Source organism: Danaus plexippus, chromosome 10 (assembly GCF_018135715.1).
Source record: "Danaus plexippus chromosome 10, MEX_DaPlex, whole genome shotgun sequence".
Taxonomy (NCBI): Eukaryota; Metazoa; Arthropoda; class Insecta; order Lepidoptera; family Nymphalidae; genus Danaus; species Danaus plexippus.
In genome coordinates, this window is record NC_083543.1 from 2,757,888 (window position 1) to 2,771,614 (window position 13,727).

General features: G+C 31.2%; 3 protein-coding genes and 1 long non-coding RNA gene across 5 annotated transcripts; 3 read left to right on the forward strand and 1 right to left on the reverse strand.

Annotated features, from left to right (window-relative positions):
• The first annotated feature begins 1,117 nt into the window (after window positions 1-1,117).
• LOC116766674 (2-oxoisovalerate dehydrogenase subunit beta, mitochondrial) lies at window positions 1,118-5,346 on the forward strand. Its single transcript, XM_032656698.2, has 8 exons — window positions 1,118-1,501; window positions 1,651-1,787; window positions 2,592-2,735; window positions 3,260-3,415; window positions 3,684-3,855; window positions 4,094-4,239; window positions 4,308-4,394; window positions 4,982-5,346. Exons 1-8 carry the CDS (start codon window positions 1,381-1,383, stop codon window positions 5,120-5,122), a joined length of 1,104 nt encoding a protein of 367 aa, XP_032512589.2. The 5' UTR covers window positions 1,118-1,380; the 3' UTR covers window positions 5,123-5,346.
• Window positions 5,347-5,522: 176 nt separating this feature from the next.
• LOC116766672 (inner nuclear membrane protein Man1-like) lies at window positions 5,523-8,765 on the reverse strand. Of its 2 annotated transcripts, none has more exons than XM_032656696.2 (2): window positions 8,614-8,765; window positions 5,523-8,526 (listed from the first exon to the last, which is right to left on the reverse strand). In XM_032656696.2, exon 2 carries the CDS (start codon window positions 8,516-8,518, stop codon window positions 6,215-6,217), a length of 2,304 nt encoding a protein of 767 aa, XP_032512587.2. In that variant the 5' UTR covers window positions 8,519-8,526; window positions 8,614-8,765; the 3' UTR covers window positions 5,523-6,214. The 2 variants fall into 2 exon arrangements, with proteins under 2 accessions (XP_032512587.2, XP_032512588.2); XM_032656697.2 differs by having other exon boundaries at window positions 5,523-8,542; window positions 8,614-8,693.
• Window positions 8,766-9,097: 332 nt separating this feature from the next.
• On the forward strand, window positions 9,098-10,582 carry LOC116767098 (uncharacterized). The gene is made up of 4 exons (XR_004353292.2): window positions 9,098-9,394; window positions 9,488-9,523; window positions 9,881-10,240; window positions 10,314-10,582. It is a non-coding gene; the product is annotated as an uncharacterized LOC116767098 (long non-coding RNA).
• An 875-nt stretch (window positions 10,583-11,457) lies between these two features.
• On the forward strand, window positions 11,458-12,643 carry LOC116766959 (U-scoloptoxin(05)-Cw1a). Its single transcript, XM_061521557.1, has 3 exons — window positions 11,458-11,650; window positions 11,731-11,886; window positions 12,358-12,643. Exons 1-3 carry the CDS (start codon window positions 11,602-11,604, stop codon window positions 12,489-12,491), a joined length of 339 nt encoding a protein of 112 aa, XP_061377541.1. The 5' UTR covers window positions 11,458-11,601; the 3' UTR covers window positions 12,492-12,643.
• Window positions 12,644-13,727: the final 1,084 nt, after the last annotated feature.

Sequence of the window (13,727 nt, forward strand, 5' to 3'; positions counted from 1 at the left end):
TATATGTAATGTTATGCATGTTTGTTTGTCGGTGAGGCCGACTTTTACTTTCAGTCACGACGCGAACGGCCGATGACTTTTTGCGAGGTTACTCGCAACTATTCGGTATAGTTAGAATTTTGTAGTGCATAACTATTTTAATCGATGTTTTTTTTTTTTGTAGAAATAGTTATAAATTTTAATCCTTTTAAGTAAACAGGGATAAACAAATCTGATAATTAAATAGATAGAAACTTATTTGTTTTTAAGTACATATTATTATGAAAATGTTTAGGTGTTAGATTGCCAGAAAAGTCACTTTTATTGTATTAATAGGAAATTGTATAAAACATTGTATTTCTAATTAACACCAGATTTTCATGAAAAAAAAAATATAAAACTTAAAATAAATTTGTACCACGTATAATATATAAAAATTTACCAAAATAAATAAAAGTAAGAATTGACAAATAAACACGTCAAATGTTTCAAAGGAGATAATAAATAATCAATGAAAGGCTATTTTAAACTCTGAATATTATTTATATAGCATTAATTATAATAACACGCAAGTCTAATTGTCACTTACGCTACCTACCTACCTACTTTCGGATCACGTATTTCAGAAGCCAAACGTGATAGGGCGCTTTGATATTACCATGTTGGGATAAAATTATAATAAAAATAGTGTCATCGTATAAATAGTAAAATATATTATAATATTTAATTTATTGGTACAATAGGGCACTAAATACAAAACTTTAAAAATTAAATAGTAAAATAATAGTTTCTTGTTTAATATATATTTTAGCCTTTGTTTATTTTGCAATATCTAAAGCTAATAAGAACCATAATAATGAACATTTGTAAAAAAAATTCCCATGTAGCTAGAGCCTTGCGCCGTCTGATCTACTTTGGTTTAATGCAGAAAAAGCTTCAAAATAATAGTTACAAATTTTTTAAGTATTCCAAAATTTATAGAAATAATTTTTACCAATAAGCAGCTATTCACAATTCGGAACCCAAAACAATCAGATTAGGTTTAACGTCAACGTCAAGGTTTCAACTGAGTACTGATTGAGAAAACAAATGTCATGATATCAATGACGGTATTGATGCGTCTTTCATTACTTTTATGAATAACTATGCGGTTTTATTGGAATAAATGGTCATGACAAATTTTTGATTTCCATTAAAAGTCCAATATTAATAAATAGATTAAAATAATTTTATGACGCACTAAATAATCATCTCCTATTTAAATTCAAAACAAAACAAAATCTTTCATCATGAGTTATCGGTGTTTATCAAGTTCACTAATTACAATTGCAGATAAGATGTATTATTCAAATTATTCTTTACACAACTTTCCGGTGGACATAACGTAACGTCGGTTTAGCTATGAGTTTCTTAGCTCAAAAACTTTTCAGTTTCGGTGGTGCTATTAAAAATGTAAACAAAAATTCTATTAGACTTTCTTCTCATTTCATATATCATCCAGATAATGAAAAACCCATTGAAGGTAAACACAATTATTCAGTTGATAAATTTTCATAGGTTATATTTTAAATAAATACTTATTGCATTTTTTCTTTTATATAATTGAGAGGCAATGACGCGTTTGTGGGTATTTACATATATATAAAATTATGGACACATTTTGTAAAACAGGAGAAACAAAAAAGATGAACATGATGCAAGCTATAAACAATGCAATGGACATCACACTCAAAAACGATCCAACGGCTGTTTTATTCGGAGAAGATGTCGGCTTCGGAGGTGTTTTTAGATGTGCCTTGGGATTACAGGTATATCTATATTTCATTCTAAACATCAACATAAATATATGATAGAAAATAAGCATAATTAAATTGTATATTTCGAATTTTATGATGCCAAAAGCCACAAAAATATTCCGTATTCTCCATTTATTGGCAAAGGATCTAGACGAGTGTTCCATTTGTCTTTCTAGAATCGTATCCAACTTTATATTAAAATACCTTCAAATATTTCTTGTGAATTTTTCTCAGTTTTCAGTAATTATTCACTAATTCAAAGCTTAACATTTTCTATGCTGTTTGTTGGCACTCTCAATGTTCTGGAAGACTTTGAAGAAAAGAAACAAATGCTTTATTTAATATTTAAAATTCAAATAAATTTTATTTCAAGGGGCAAGTACAACATCTTTATTAATTGTACATATATTAATATTGAATGGAATTGTTTTGCGATGGTTTTAATAAATAATGATATAGAGAGAATATTAACTACATAATCTAAAATAATTGTGGTCCCGTCTCATATCCCTGGAGGTCATAATTGAAGATCTAAGATCCAAACTTGGGGATTAAAATATTATACACATCAAAGAAAATCTTAATTAAATTTAAATAGTTTCATTTTAATACAGACTTGTATTATTTTATTGCTTATAAGAGTGTAATTTTCATATAACAGAAGGAGTTTACACAAAATCTCACCAAGGAGGAGTCTAAAAATGAAAACAAATAAAACTCATGTAGCTAATTCCCTTACAAAAAAATCTCCACCATTAAATTGGACAAGTGTAGTTAACCAAAAAGTTTTTAATTCTTTTCTTTTTTTTTTTTCAGGAAAAGTATGGCAAAGACAGAGTATTTAACACACCATTGTGTGAGCAGGGTATTGCAGGGTTTGGTATTGGATTGGCGACGGCTGGTGCTACTGCCATAGCTGAAATACAGTTTGCAGACTATATATTCCCAGCCTTTGATCAGGTATTATATTAAATGTTTGTTCAGTGAATCATTCTTGACAATTGTCAAGTACCTAAAAGAAGCAAAACTTCAGCATTATTAGGCACAATTAATTTAATGAGAAGTAATGTCTAATCTGCTTCCTAATGGAAGCAGCTTACCCATAAGCTCTGGAATCACGATCATCGGCAGTGAGGGCACGATTAAGAAGAAGAATGCCTATTTTCGTTTGAAAAACTCTTATAACCTAAAAGAAAGAGAATCTTCGGAAGCATTAGACGCAATTAATATTCTATTTTGCCATTGAATAACTCTCCTATGTGGTCTTATTCACGGAAAACATTTGTAGCGAATGAGTAGGATAGAGATATTTAAACATAAAACTACAATCTGCTACATATCTTCTTATGTAAACCATATTTTAGTTGTTATATGTATATGATAATAAGTACATACAACAACAGGGTATACAAAAACACTAACGGTACATTTGCCTTCAAAAAGCAATGTCGTTTAAATTCATGTTTCATTAACAATATTTCCAGCTTGTAAATGAAGCAGCTAAGGCTCGATACAGATCGGGCGGTCAGTTTGACTGCGGCGCGTTGACGGTTCGCGCCCCGTGTGGTGCCGTGGGCCACGGAGGGTTGTACCACTCACAGAGCCCTGAGGCATTCTTCGCTCATGCAGCTGGGCTAAAGGTATATGTGAGATAATTATGATGGCCTCAATTCTCAAGCCGGTCTCACAGAACTAAAGGCTGTTTGAAAAAAAATCTCTTAATATGAAATCATTTTAATCCAGAATGTTTTGTGTAATTGTTTTAAAAATCTATTTGTATGTTGTTACTTTTATTTCGATAACTATTAAACAATTTCTGTGAAATGTTACAGACTTTGAATAAGAAAATAACTCAGACTGAACTATTTAGACAAGTTTTTTTTGCTTCAATGGACTTTAATATTTCAGGTGATAGTACCAAGAGGTCCAATTGCTGCGAAAGGTCTTTTATTAGCGTGCATCCAAGAAAGGGACCCCTGTATTTTCTTGGAACCAAAAATTTTATACAGATCTGCCAATGAAGAAGTCCCTATTGATAGTTATACTTTACCCATCGGAAAGGCTCAAGTTTTAAGGGAAGGTATAATATTTTTTTGGTCTTATTATTATAAAATATTTTCGGAATTTAAACTACGATAATTCTCCAATACGTAGTGTTTAATTTCTTCTAAATTATTGCAAGTTATACCAAAAACATCAGCATCTTTTTACAAGTGTTATAAACATCTAAAACCCATAAGAGTTTGTGAACATTATATCACATTATTTTTACAAGAAAACAAAACTAATTAATTATGTTTAATACAACTCATATTCAGGTAATCAAGTCACTTTAATAGCGTGGGGTACACAAGTACACGTTTTACTGGAAGTTGCTAAACTAGCAAAGGAGCAGTTTGACGTTAGTTGTGAGGTTATAGATCTCATGTCAATACAGCCGTGGGACGAAGTGACTGTCTGTGATGTGAGTTGAATGATTTATTTTAAATAACATTATATTTACTTATTTTATAGTATTTTTTTTATTTACAGTCAGTGAAAAAAACCGGAAGATGTCTAATAGCGCATGAAGCTCCACTCACTTGCGGTTTCGGCGCTGAATTGGCAGCCACTATTCAGGTAACATAAAGAAAGTTAGAGTAAAAATATAATTTTATTTTTTCAATCTCTCTTATTTATTCTGGTTATGCTCTTTTTATTTTTGGTTTGGAATTATTATAGGCATTTGTAAAAGATGTCTTGTGTTGTTATGTTTCATTATAAAGGTCCTGTAAGATATGAACCAGCTTAGGTCTTCAAAATTTCGACTACAATTTAATAGAAACGCCATATATTTCCGCTCGTAGTTTTATAGTTATGATCTTCGTTCAATATTTTTTATTTAATTTAATATTATATTTTCTTTATCTTACGATGTGCATTTGAATTAACATTACTCTAGAAAGTCTAAACAAAGGGCAAGTCTCGTGGAATTGCTAATATTAACGAAACGCTTAATGTGAAATCCTTTCTGATGAAACTTTTTTAAAAAAAGTACAAAGAACGGATTCATTTAAATTCAGTAATTACATATATTTATATATGTTTTTTTTTGACATTACCATCAGAACGTCAATTACAAATAAACAGATAATTTTAGTAATTCCAATTTTAAAAACCTCTTACCAGGAATCTCTTAATTAGTGTACAAACAAGTGTATTTTCAGGAGGAATGCTTTCTTCACCTGGAGGCACCTATATCACGTGTAACAGGCTGGGATGCGCCCTTCCCTCATGTGTTCGAACCCTTCTACTTACCAGACCGTTGGCGATGTCTAGAAGCCATCAAACAATTGGTGCAGTACTAGCTTACAGGTTTATTAATATATAAATAAAATTTTCACATTATATAACAGGTGTTACTAGATAAAATTAAAGATATAATATACATAGTTCCAATTTCAAAGTTAGAGTTTTTTTTTTATTTTTTTTTAATACTTGAGCAATTGTTTCGGGTATTTTTGGTGTGGCTACTTTTCTGGATCTGAAATATCGACAATATGGTGGGTAATGAATACATAGTATGAATTTACATATTTGTTTTTTTTTTTACTTTTACTCTATAACATAAGATCTTTTTATCTGCCATCTACAGATTAAATATCTGCAAATCCTCGGTTATAACCAAAGTCAGGAAAAGGTTCATAGTTGTGCATGTACATAAAAACTAAATTTATAATTATTGAGTTGTTAATGAAAAGAAACAAATTTCCTAAATTATTTATTAAAAGTGAAAATCAATAATAAAAAATAATGCTAGAAGATAACATAGAGGTTAGTAAGTTCTTAAAATCAGATTAATGTCAATGAAAACGCACAAGTTATTATTGTGCCACTTTTGTATGCAAATTTTTAAGAGCAAAACTTTATGTCCATCAAACTTAACCTACTTAGAGCTACGTTTTCAAACAATTTGTTCCAAAACAGTAAATTCATCACCAAATGCAAACCATTACGGACAGTTGCTTAACTTTAATATTAAAATACATTCCTATTTAATTTTGTGATGTCATTTATTTACAATGTCCAACTGTGGTCAATTCTAATATAGTCAAAATCCTATTGTAATTATAAGTAATATAAGTAGCTACAACAAACTGTTTGCATTTAAAACAACTCCTGTCAATGTAATGCAACGCAAGTATTATGCAGACAATATATTATGTGTGAATAATGTCCTAAACCTTTCAATTATAACAAGACCATACCTGAGCATCGACAAAATTGTAACATTAAGATATAATAAAATTGTAATGCACTAAATCCTTTCTAACAACATGAACACAAACAAATAACTTATAGAGATAGGCCTAAACTTTGTATGTAACAAGTTGCTTCAAAGTTCCATTGATATTCAGAAATAAATTCCTTATTGATGATCGCTATGAACCAGCATAGACTCATTCGTCCCAGGTTCTTCGAAGGCGAGATGGTTTTAAATAGAATCCTGATGACGGGGAGCCGGGAAACCTCTGCATGTAACGTTCTAAACGTAGATATTTAACTGTTATAAGCCTACCTTCATACCACCAACCGTGCAAGTTCTTGTAGACTATGCCTGCGTCAGCTGGCGTAGCGCATTTCACATACACGCAGCAGGAAGCACTCTCTATGTCAATATGCAAAATATTGCTCCGTTCGCATTTCTCTAGAATAACATCCTGAATAACGGTTCTTAGATTTGGGTTTGTGTCATTTTTGTCAAACATGTTGCGAATTTTTAGACATGGCGTTGGAGATACAGTGAGATTGTTAACGGAGCCTTCCTGAGTAACAAACGCTTGTCCTTGCCATGAAGTACTGCGTTTGGGACTGTTATGTGATGCAATCCATCTCCATACCCTACAATCCTCTCCATCCACAGACTGCACCTCCATTCTGACTCGACTCTCGTTTTTCTGTATAAACTTCACAGCAGCATCCCAAACAGATGACATTTTTTCTCTATTCGGAGGTGATATAAGGGTATCTCTGACATGATCGACGGATATGTACGGTTCCCCGCTGTCTTCAGTCTCTTGAGAGATCACATCTATAATCTGTTCGACCATAGAATAAATTTCTTCGCTCTTTTTCTTCTGACAATGTATATAATATTTGTAAAATCTTTGTAAACCTAACAACAACACAGACAATATTCCAATAATGGCAATAGTTGTGCCGGCGGAGTAAAGGGTATTGACAAAGAGACATGATATGGGTGTTGATGGATCAGATAGGGCCAAAGCTAAACCGCCTTTATTCCTTTGTTGCACAAGCATATCAACATTTGTGAGAGGTAAGTATATAACATCTGTAGAATATAAATTTTCAGTTTGCACAACATTGAAACCCCATCTAGGATTGGTAACAAGTAGAACCTCTAGATTATTTAGATCTGTGCGACACTGGTTGATATCAACTCGAGGCCTAGCCAAGTCTATAATTTCTCTCTCAGTTAAATATGGCACGGCCCCAGACTTACCACATTTGTATTCAGCAGCGCGTTCCGTTAGTTTTGGATGGATAATTTCTAAAAGTTGTTTGGCATAACTCACTTGTTCTCTAGGCACACAATTAATGCCCGGTCTGTTTCGCAGAAGATCTAATTGACATATAGGTATAACACTGTCTTGGTCGTCTACAACTGAGGTAATGTCATTCTTTTTTACTATGTACATGAAAACTAGACAAAAAAAAAAAAGTGAGACAAGGGCTACAAGGGCAAGTGACACTAGGTTGTTTTTCAAAAACTTTTTATCATAGGAGGCTTTATAATCTATAATTTCAGATCTAGGCACACCAGAAATAAATGATCTGCGAGGAATCAGTGGACTACCATTAGTAGTGTCTCTGTCCAAAAAAGTGCTTGGTTTCGGAGGCTCAGCTTTGAGAGATGATAGACGTCGTGTGAAATTACTTAAATAAGGAGATTCTACTTCATCTATAGTAGAAGTTGAAGGTTGAAAAGCACTGCTTGTGTAATTAGATGTAAAAGAACTGCCTGAAGGGCGGTCTGCTAAGGATGATGTCAGCCCAAGTCGAGATCTTATAGAATTAAGATGATCAGAAGATGACAGTGAAGATGAGAAGTTTGTATTAGATAATGTTGGACGAGAGAATAAAGATGACCTTGGAGGGCTCGGAGAGGGGTCATTACTGGGCAAAGTACTGGAGATGTAGTCACTAGACCTTGAGCTACTTCTTAGTGGACTTGAAGTCTTCTTTTCACCATCAACATCACTATCAGAACCTGTTTCATAGTCGTCTTGGTCATTAGCTGCGTATGTACGAGTAACACGACGTGTTGTTACGGTTTCCACCTCTTCATGTGTTCGGACAGGGGACTTTTCATCCTCAGATTCAGATCCCTTATCAATGTCTCGTTTTATTGGTGAATCCCTCTTTAATGGAATTCGTCTCGACTTGTTTGTCACTGGCGGCAACATAGCACCTCCAGTAGTTACACGACGACTACGTTTTTCTTTCGATATGTTAGAGGAATCCAAATCAGATTCTTCACCGCTTGAATACCGCGCAAGAGACCGTCGACTCTCTACTTTGTCTACGCTATTGCGAGGTTTGGTTTTGTTGTCTAGTACCATTTTGAGCTTTTTTACCAACAATTTTCTGGTAGAAGCTGTTATAGGCATAATTGGAAACCCATGCTCGGCTAGTTTTGTGCGGAGCTCCGCGTCTGACATGGTATCTACTTGATCGGCCATTATGAAATCTGCAAATAAATAAAACTTTTCAAAAACACTATTACACTCCACACATCAAAATTTCACAAAGGCTAACTAATATCATATCATTTCACCTTATTTATGAAACGTGCACACAAAAATTACGTCAATTTCTAAAATACAAAAATTGACCGGCGCGTCATCTCGCACGCGCTAAGAAACTTCGTTACATTTAGAGCTAAAGTGTTGCTATCTCAACAAACCCTAGCGTTTAAAAGCATGAAAAAATTAAAATTTTCGCAAGAAAATGAAAAATGAATAACAGTTACTTTTTTAGAACACTGATTATTATAAAACCTGACAAACAGTTTTTAGGACTAAGGTAACTGATCAATATATCTTTTCAATTAAATATAAAGGTTTAAGAATTAGCGCGATAAGAAATATGAAAAATATATATTTTTTAATATCATTAAATTTGAAAAATCTTTTGGTTTTAATATATTTTAATAAATTTTCAGTTTCATGAGGTAAAACTACGAATTTTTTGAGAAAAAGCTATGCAATAGATAGCGGAGATCAATAGACAATAGCAAGCGTCATAAACACAATTAATTATTAGGTGTATAATATATACAAATATACAGTATAACTACTGTAAAGGTAGGTCCGTGACTCAGTCCAAAATCCAAATATTCATGTTACATATCAAAGTCAAATATTAAGTGATTAAATAATGTTATTTGTAACTTATTATCGTTTTATTTTAGTGATCACTTAAAACTTAAAGGGGTCTTTTTATTGAAGAAGTTTATTTCAGGTTTATATACCGCTAGTACTAAACAGTGTCCAGTATATCTCTAAATATGTACCTCTCCTTTGTAACATTTTTAACTATAATTGCAGTAAATACAGGTATTAAACTAATACATGTCCTATATTTAAATATGCTTTTTATAATTTTATACACTTTTTTTTAATTTTATTTTATTGTTTCCTGTTTTGTAGAAAAATTATAAATTGTTAGCATCATTCTGAAAAGTGGTAAGCTTTAATTTTATTGATTTCTGAGTGACATTTATTTAATAATACACATAATTAGAATACACACAAAAATAAAGCCTACATAACAATACTTATGATTTTAAAGGCAGTAACAGTAATTGTTATGTTGCAGTGTAATAAAGTTTTATATTTTTACATTGTTATTTATTTAGTTCTAATTATTTTTTTCTGCACACACTTTTTATGATAATTTCTATAATTTATTTATAACACTACCTGTTAAAATATATGTTGTTTCCTATACAATCTAAACATTTTGTTATTTTTGGGGACTGTCATTCTATGATACGATATTTACAATTACATTCCAAATACATATATTTTTATATTATTTAGGGAATGCAATCGATTGTTTTCAATGTAATTCATCCCAGACTATGGAATGTGGCGACACACTTATGAAACTCGATGGTGGAATATTGGAGTATAGTTCTTGTGAACATGTTTACAATGCACAGTATTGTATTAAACGGACAGGTTGAGAGATGTGATCAAGTTGAATATTTTGGCTTAAAATTATGCACAGAGCTGCACAAGAATCACCTGTTTTTTTTTTCTATTTAATTTATAATTAGAACACAATGTTAATATTAATCACAGTAAAATTTCAATGTACACAAGTATTGCCGATATTTCTATAGTGCACTAGTATTTTAGGTTCCAGCACATGCAAGGTGATGAGTGTTGAATTTTATTGTGAGTTTGCTATCAATGAAGTCAGTTAATTTTTATATTTAAATTTATACTAACATTAAAATTAATATTGCAGGTGGTATCATAACGAAAAGATATTGTTCGTCATTGGATTTAGGTAATTATTGCAATTATGTTAAGCAACCAGGGGACAAAATGGAATACAGAACTTGTATTTACACATGCAATACAGATGGCTGCAATCAAACAAGTGCTATTAAATTATCACATTTTTTAAATATTTTACCATTATCTCTTTGTATATTTAAGTTTTTTATGTACTGAAGCATTTGCCATATTTATACAATACAATTTTTGATACAATAAAGAGTTTTATGAATAAAACTAATCATTTTACTAGCCACTTCTCTCTATATTGTAAGTCAATATTTCCTGTGTCTCGTTAGTTCTGCAAGGTATATATTATGTTGATTTCATAGGACACTAGCGACATAACTTTATGTTTAAAAATTGAGCAAACGTAGCGTTAAAACAATAATTTTGCCCGTGTTCAGAGATCCGTTAGAAAAACGTACATAACTAAGCAGTATCATAATTTACATATTATTGCAAGGTATGTTTCTACTATGTCCTACCAAATACCAATGACTAGTGCATGTACGAAAAAGGGCAGAATAAAACTTGTGACATTTCAAAATATCAAACCTGACCAAACAAGAGACATCAGAAAACTAATTGAAAATTACACTTCAAAACATAGAGTAAAGCTTTATATTGAAATACAATATTAAGTTTTATTTCAAAAAATCATCGAGAAGATTTGTGTGTACAAAATACTTGCAGGATTACCAGCTTCTAGTAATTTCGACTTTGGAAATTAATAATGTAACAAAATGAACCAATATGATAAATATTTGTTTAAAATATCTCTTAATTGTTAAAGTTCCTAAAACCGAAAGACAATCTTTGGGAATAACTAATGAATTGTATTATTAAAATTTATATTTTAACCTTCGTAGTAATGTCATTAATAAATAATAATAACTTTTTACACTAAACAAAGAATCAGGTTTTGATTACTTAGGAGAAAACCTTTGCGGAATTTTGATTTCTGTCTGATGAAGTTCTTTAATAATCCTCACTTTTGAATGCAAAGTTGAATAAATAATCAATTAAGGAAATCTGTCCTTTGTATTTCTTTATCCACTGTGATAAAAAATGTAATTATGAATTAATAATATTATTTTAATATAATTAATTGTCATGGCAACAAACGACACGCCCAGATGAGAATTTGAATCGTTTGCGCTGGCAGACAAACATTTAATACTAAATTACTTAATAATAACCACTTGAACCAATATTAATTTGTCTTCCTCTTGAGCCCAATTTCAGACTTAAAAATGTTTAAAACATTTATAGTGTTATTAACAATTTGTGCTGTTAATTCTGGTAGTATAACAGTTTTATATATTTAGTTATAATGTTTTAAACTACTTTCTTGTATTTATTATCTTAATATCATTTTGTAGTTTATTGTATAAACTGCTACCAATGTTCTGGGACCGATTCGGAAGACCCATTTGAATGTAATGAAGTTTTAGATAGCAACAGCCAGTTGAAGCCAATAAACTGTGAAGGCATACATAATGCCCAATACTGTATCAAACATGTTGGAAGATTTGAAGGTAAAAAAAGATTTAGTTGTTACTAATTTAGCAGTGGCTAACAAGTGCATATATAAGACATAAGGGTGGTCTTATAATGCTTTAATGGTGTTTACAGATTTAAAATGTTCTAAACTAATTCATAGTACTGGCTCTTAAAATGGGGTGGTTGTGAAAGGGAATTCCTAATTTAACTATGGGTAGTTTCAGCAGTGAAACCTTCTTTTCTGTTATGGAAAGAATCATCGTTGCTTGAATCATAATGGTAAAATTAACTTTGAATCATGTATATCTATTAGGTACTAACATTAAATGAAAATTTTCTGCTTCCTTGATAACTTTTTATTCATATGTATTGCTTTTTAATTAATTTTTCTCTTTATTGTAGCTAAAGCACATTCTTAATATTGAATTTAATAATTTTGTTTTGTATATAAAAATCTAATATGAGTGTTGTTGGGTAATTTTTAAATGTTTTTATATATTTTACAGGTGGTATAGGCACAAAGAGGTATTGTTCGTCATTAGATTTAGGAAATTATTGTAATTATGTTCAACAGCCAGGGGACAAATTAGAATATAGGACTTGTATTTATACATGTAGTTCCGACGGGTGTAATGCTTAAGAAAGATAACAGCTGTGCAGTTAATGAAGTACTGTTGTATAAACTTATATACAATATTATGTTACATAACATATTTTAACATTTCTAATGTACTCAGAATCTCATTGTAAACTTTGTATTGTAAGTGATGTGATTAAAACATGATTCCTGTATTTTATAGTTTTCTTTGTCACCCTAAACATTATAATAATTAAATGCTAAAATTTTTTAAACCTTCCTGTCTCCTGGCTTCCAAAATAAACCAAAAAATAAAGTTTATTACTTGTAATTAAAAGATACTGAAAATATTTAAAATGTTTACTTAATATTTTTATCATAAAAATACAAAAACAAACAAACAACAATTGAAACTGCAATCAATTGATTATTCGAATAACCGGAAATTGATATTTTGTTATGATGAAGCTCTGTTAAAGCTATGATTTCAATGTTAGTAATGAAAAGCAGACAATTTTATACACTTTCCAATAGTGTTGCTTGTACACGAGAGAGCGAATGAGCAAAACTGTTTTTTTATTAAAAAAATATAAAAATCATTCAGTTTATGTAAATATTTTTCAATATTCCTATAACGTGATGTTCAAATCTTAAGCATGTCAAAGAGACTACCCAGTTACCCACAGACGAAACAACAACCATTTTTATGGTTAATTTGTCACAAACTGTGTACTGGACGTGAGAATTCGTCCAGCGTATAGGTATATAACTTACATACAGACCAGATGATTAAATAGTATTTCACATGTTTAGATCAATCGTATAATTGAAGGTACGTAGCTTGGCAACGTTTTGGTGTAGAGAGGATAGATTTGCAAAATGCAAACGCGTACTTAGCCACTAAGTTTTAGTGCAACAAGTGGCCACTTTTGATAATTATCAATAACAAAAACGAAACTAACAAAAACAATGGATTCAATTTGAGTTCCCGAAAGTGTACCCGGGAACGCACATCCAATCAAGCGAACGGAGTTGTGCCGTCTCGTTCCCCGCGTCCCGTTTCGTACTTGTCTATCGTCTCTTGCGAAGTTGGGTACCGACTACCGGCTACTATAATTTGAGAACTAGTGCAAGGTTTAACGGTCCTCCCACATTCCTTACCTTAAAATTTCGAACAGGTGCTTCTTCTATTTAAATAATGAATCAAAAAAAAAATTGTGAGTTCACTAATTATAATAAATTTTGTGGTCATAATGAATTTTATTATGTGCGTCTAAAATAAATATTTCCACATAGAAA

What these genes read in the sequence shown, in the direction of transcription:
- LOC116766672 (XM_032656696.2), bottom strand. Translation starts at nt 8,518, where the DNA reads ATGGCCGATCAAGTAGATACCATGTCAGACGCGGAGCTCCGCACAAAA.
- LOC116766674 (XM_032656698.2), top strand. Translation starts at nt 1,381, where the DNA reads ATGAGTTTCTTAGCTCAAAAACTTTTCAGTTTCGGTGGTGCTATTAAA. An exon ending in GATGTGCCTTGGGATTACAG is followed by an intron (nt 1,788 to 2,591) that starts GTATATCTATAT and finishes TTTTTTTTTCAG; the next exon opens with GAAAAGTATGGCAAAGACAG. An exon ending in ACGAAGTGACTGTCTGTGAT is followed by an intron (nt 4,240 to 4,307) that starts GTGAGTTGAATG and finishes TTTTATTTACAG; the next exon opens with TCAGTGAAAAAAACCGGAAG.
- LOC116766959 (XM_061521557.1), top strand. Translation starts at nt 11,602, where the DNA reads ATGTTTAAAACATTTATAGTGTTATTAACAATTTGTGCTGTTAATTCT. An exon ending in AATTTGTGCTGTTAATTCTG is followed by an intron (nt 11,651 to 11,730) that starts GTAGTATAACAG and finishes ATCATTTTGTAG; the next exon opens with TTTATTGTATAAACTGCTAC. An exon ending in ACATGTTGGAAGATTTGAAG is followed by an intron (nt 11,887 to 12,357) that starts GTAAAAAAAGAT and finishes TATATTTTACAG; the next exon opens with GTGGTATAGGCACAAAGAGG.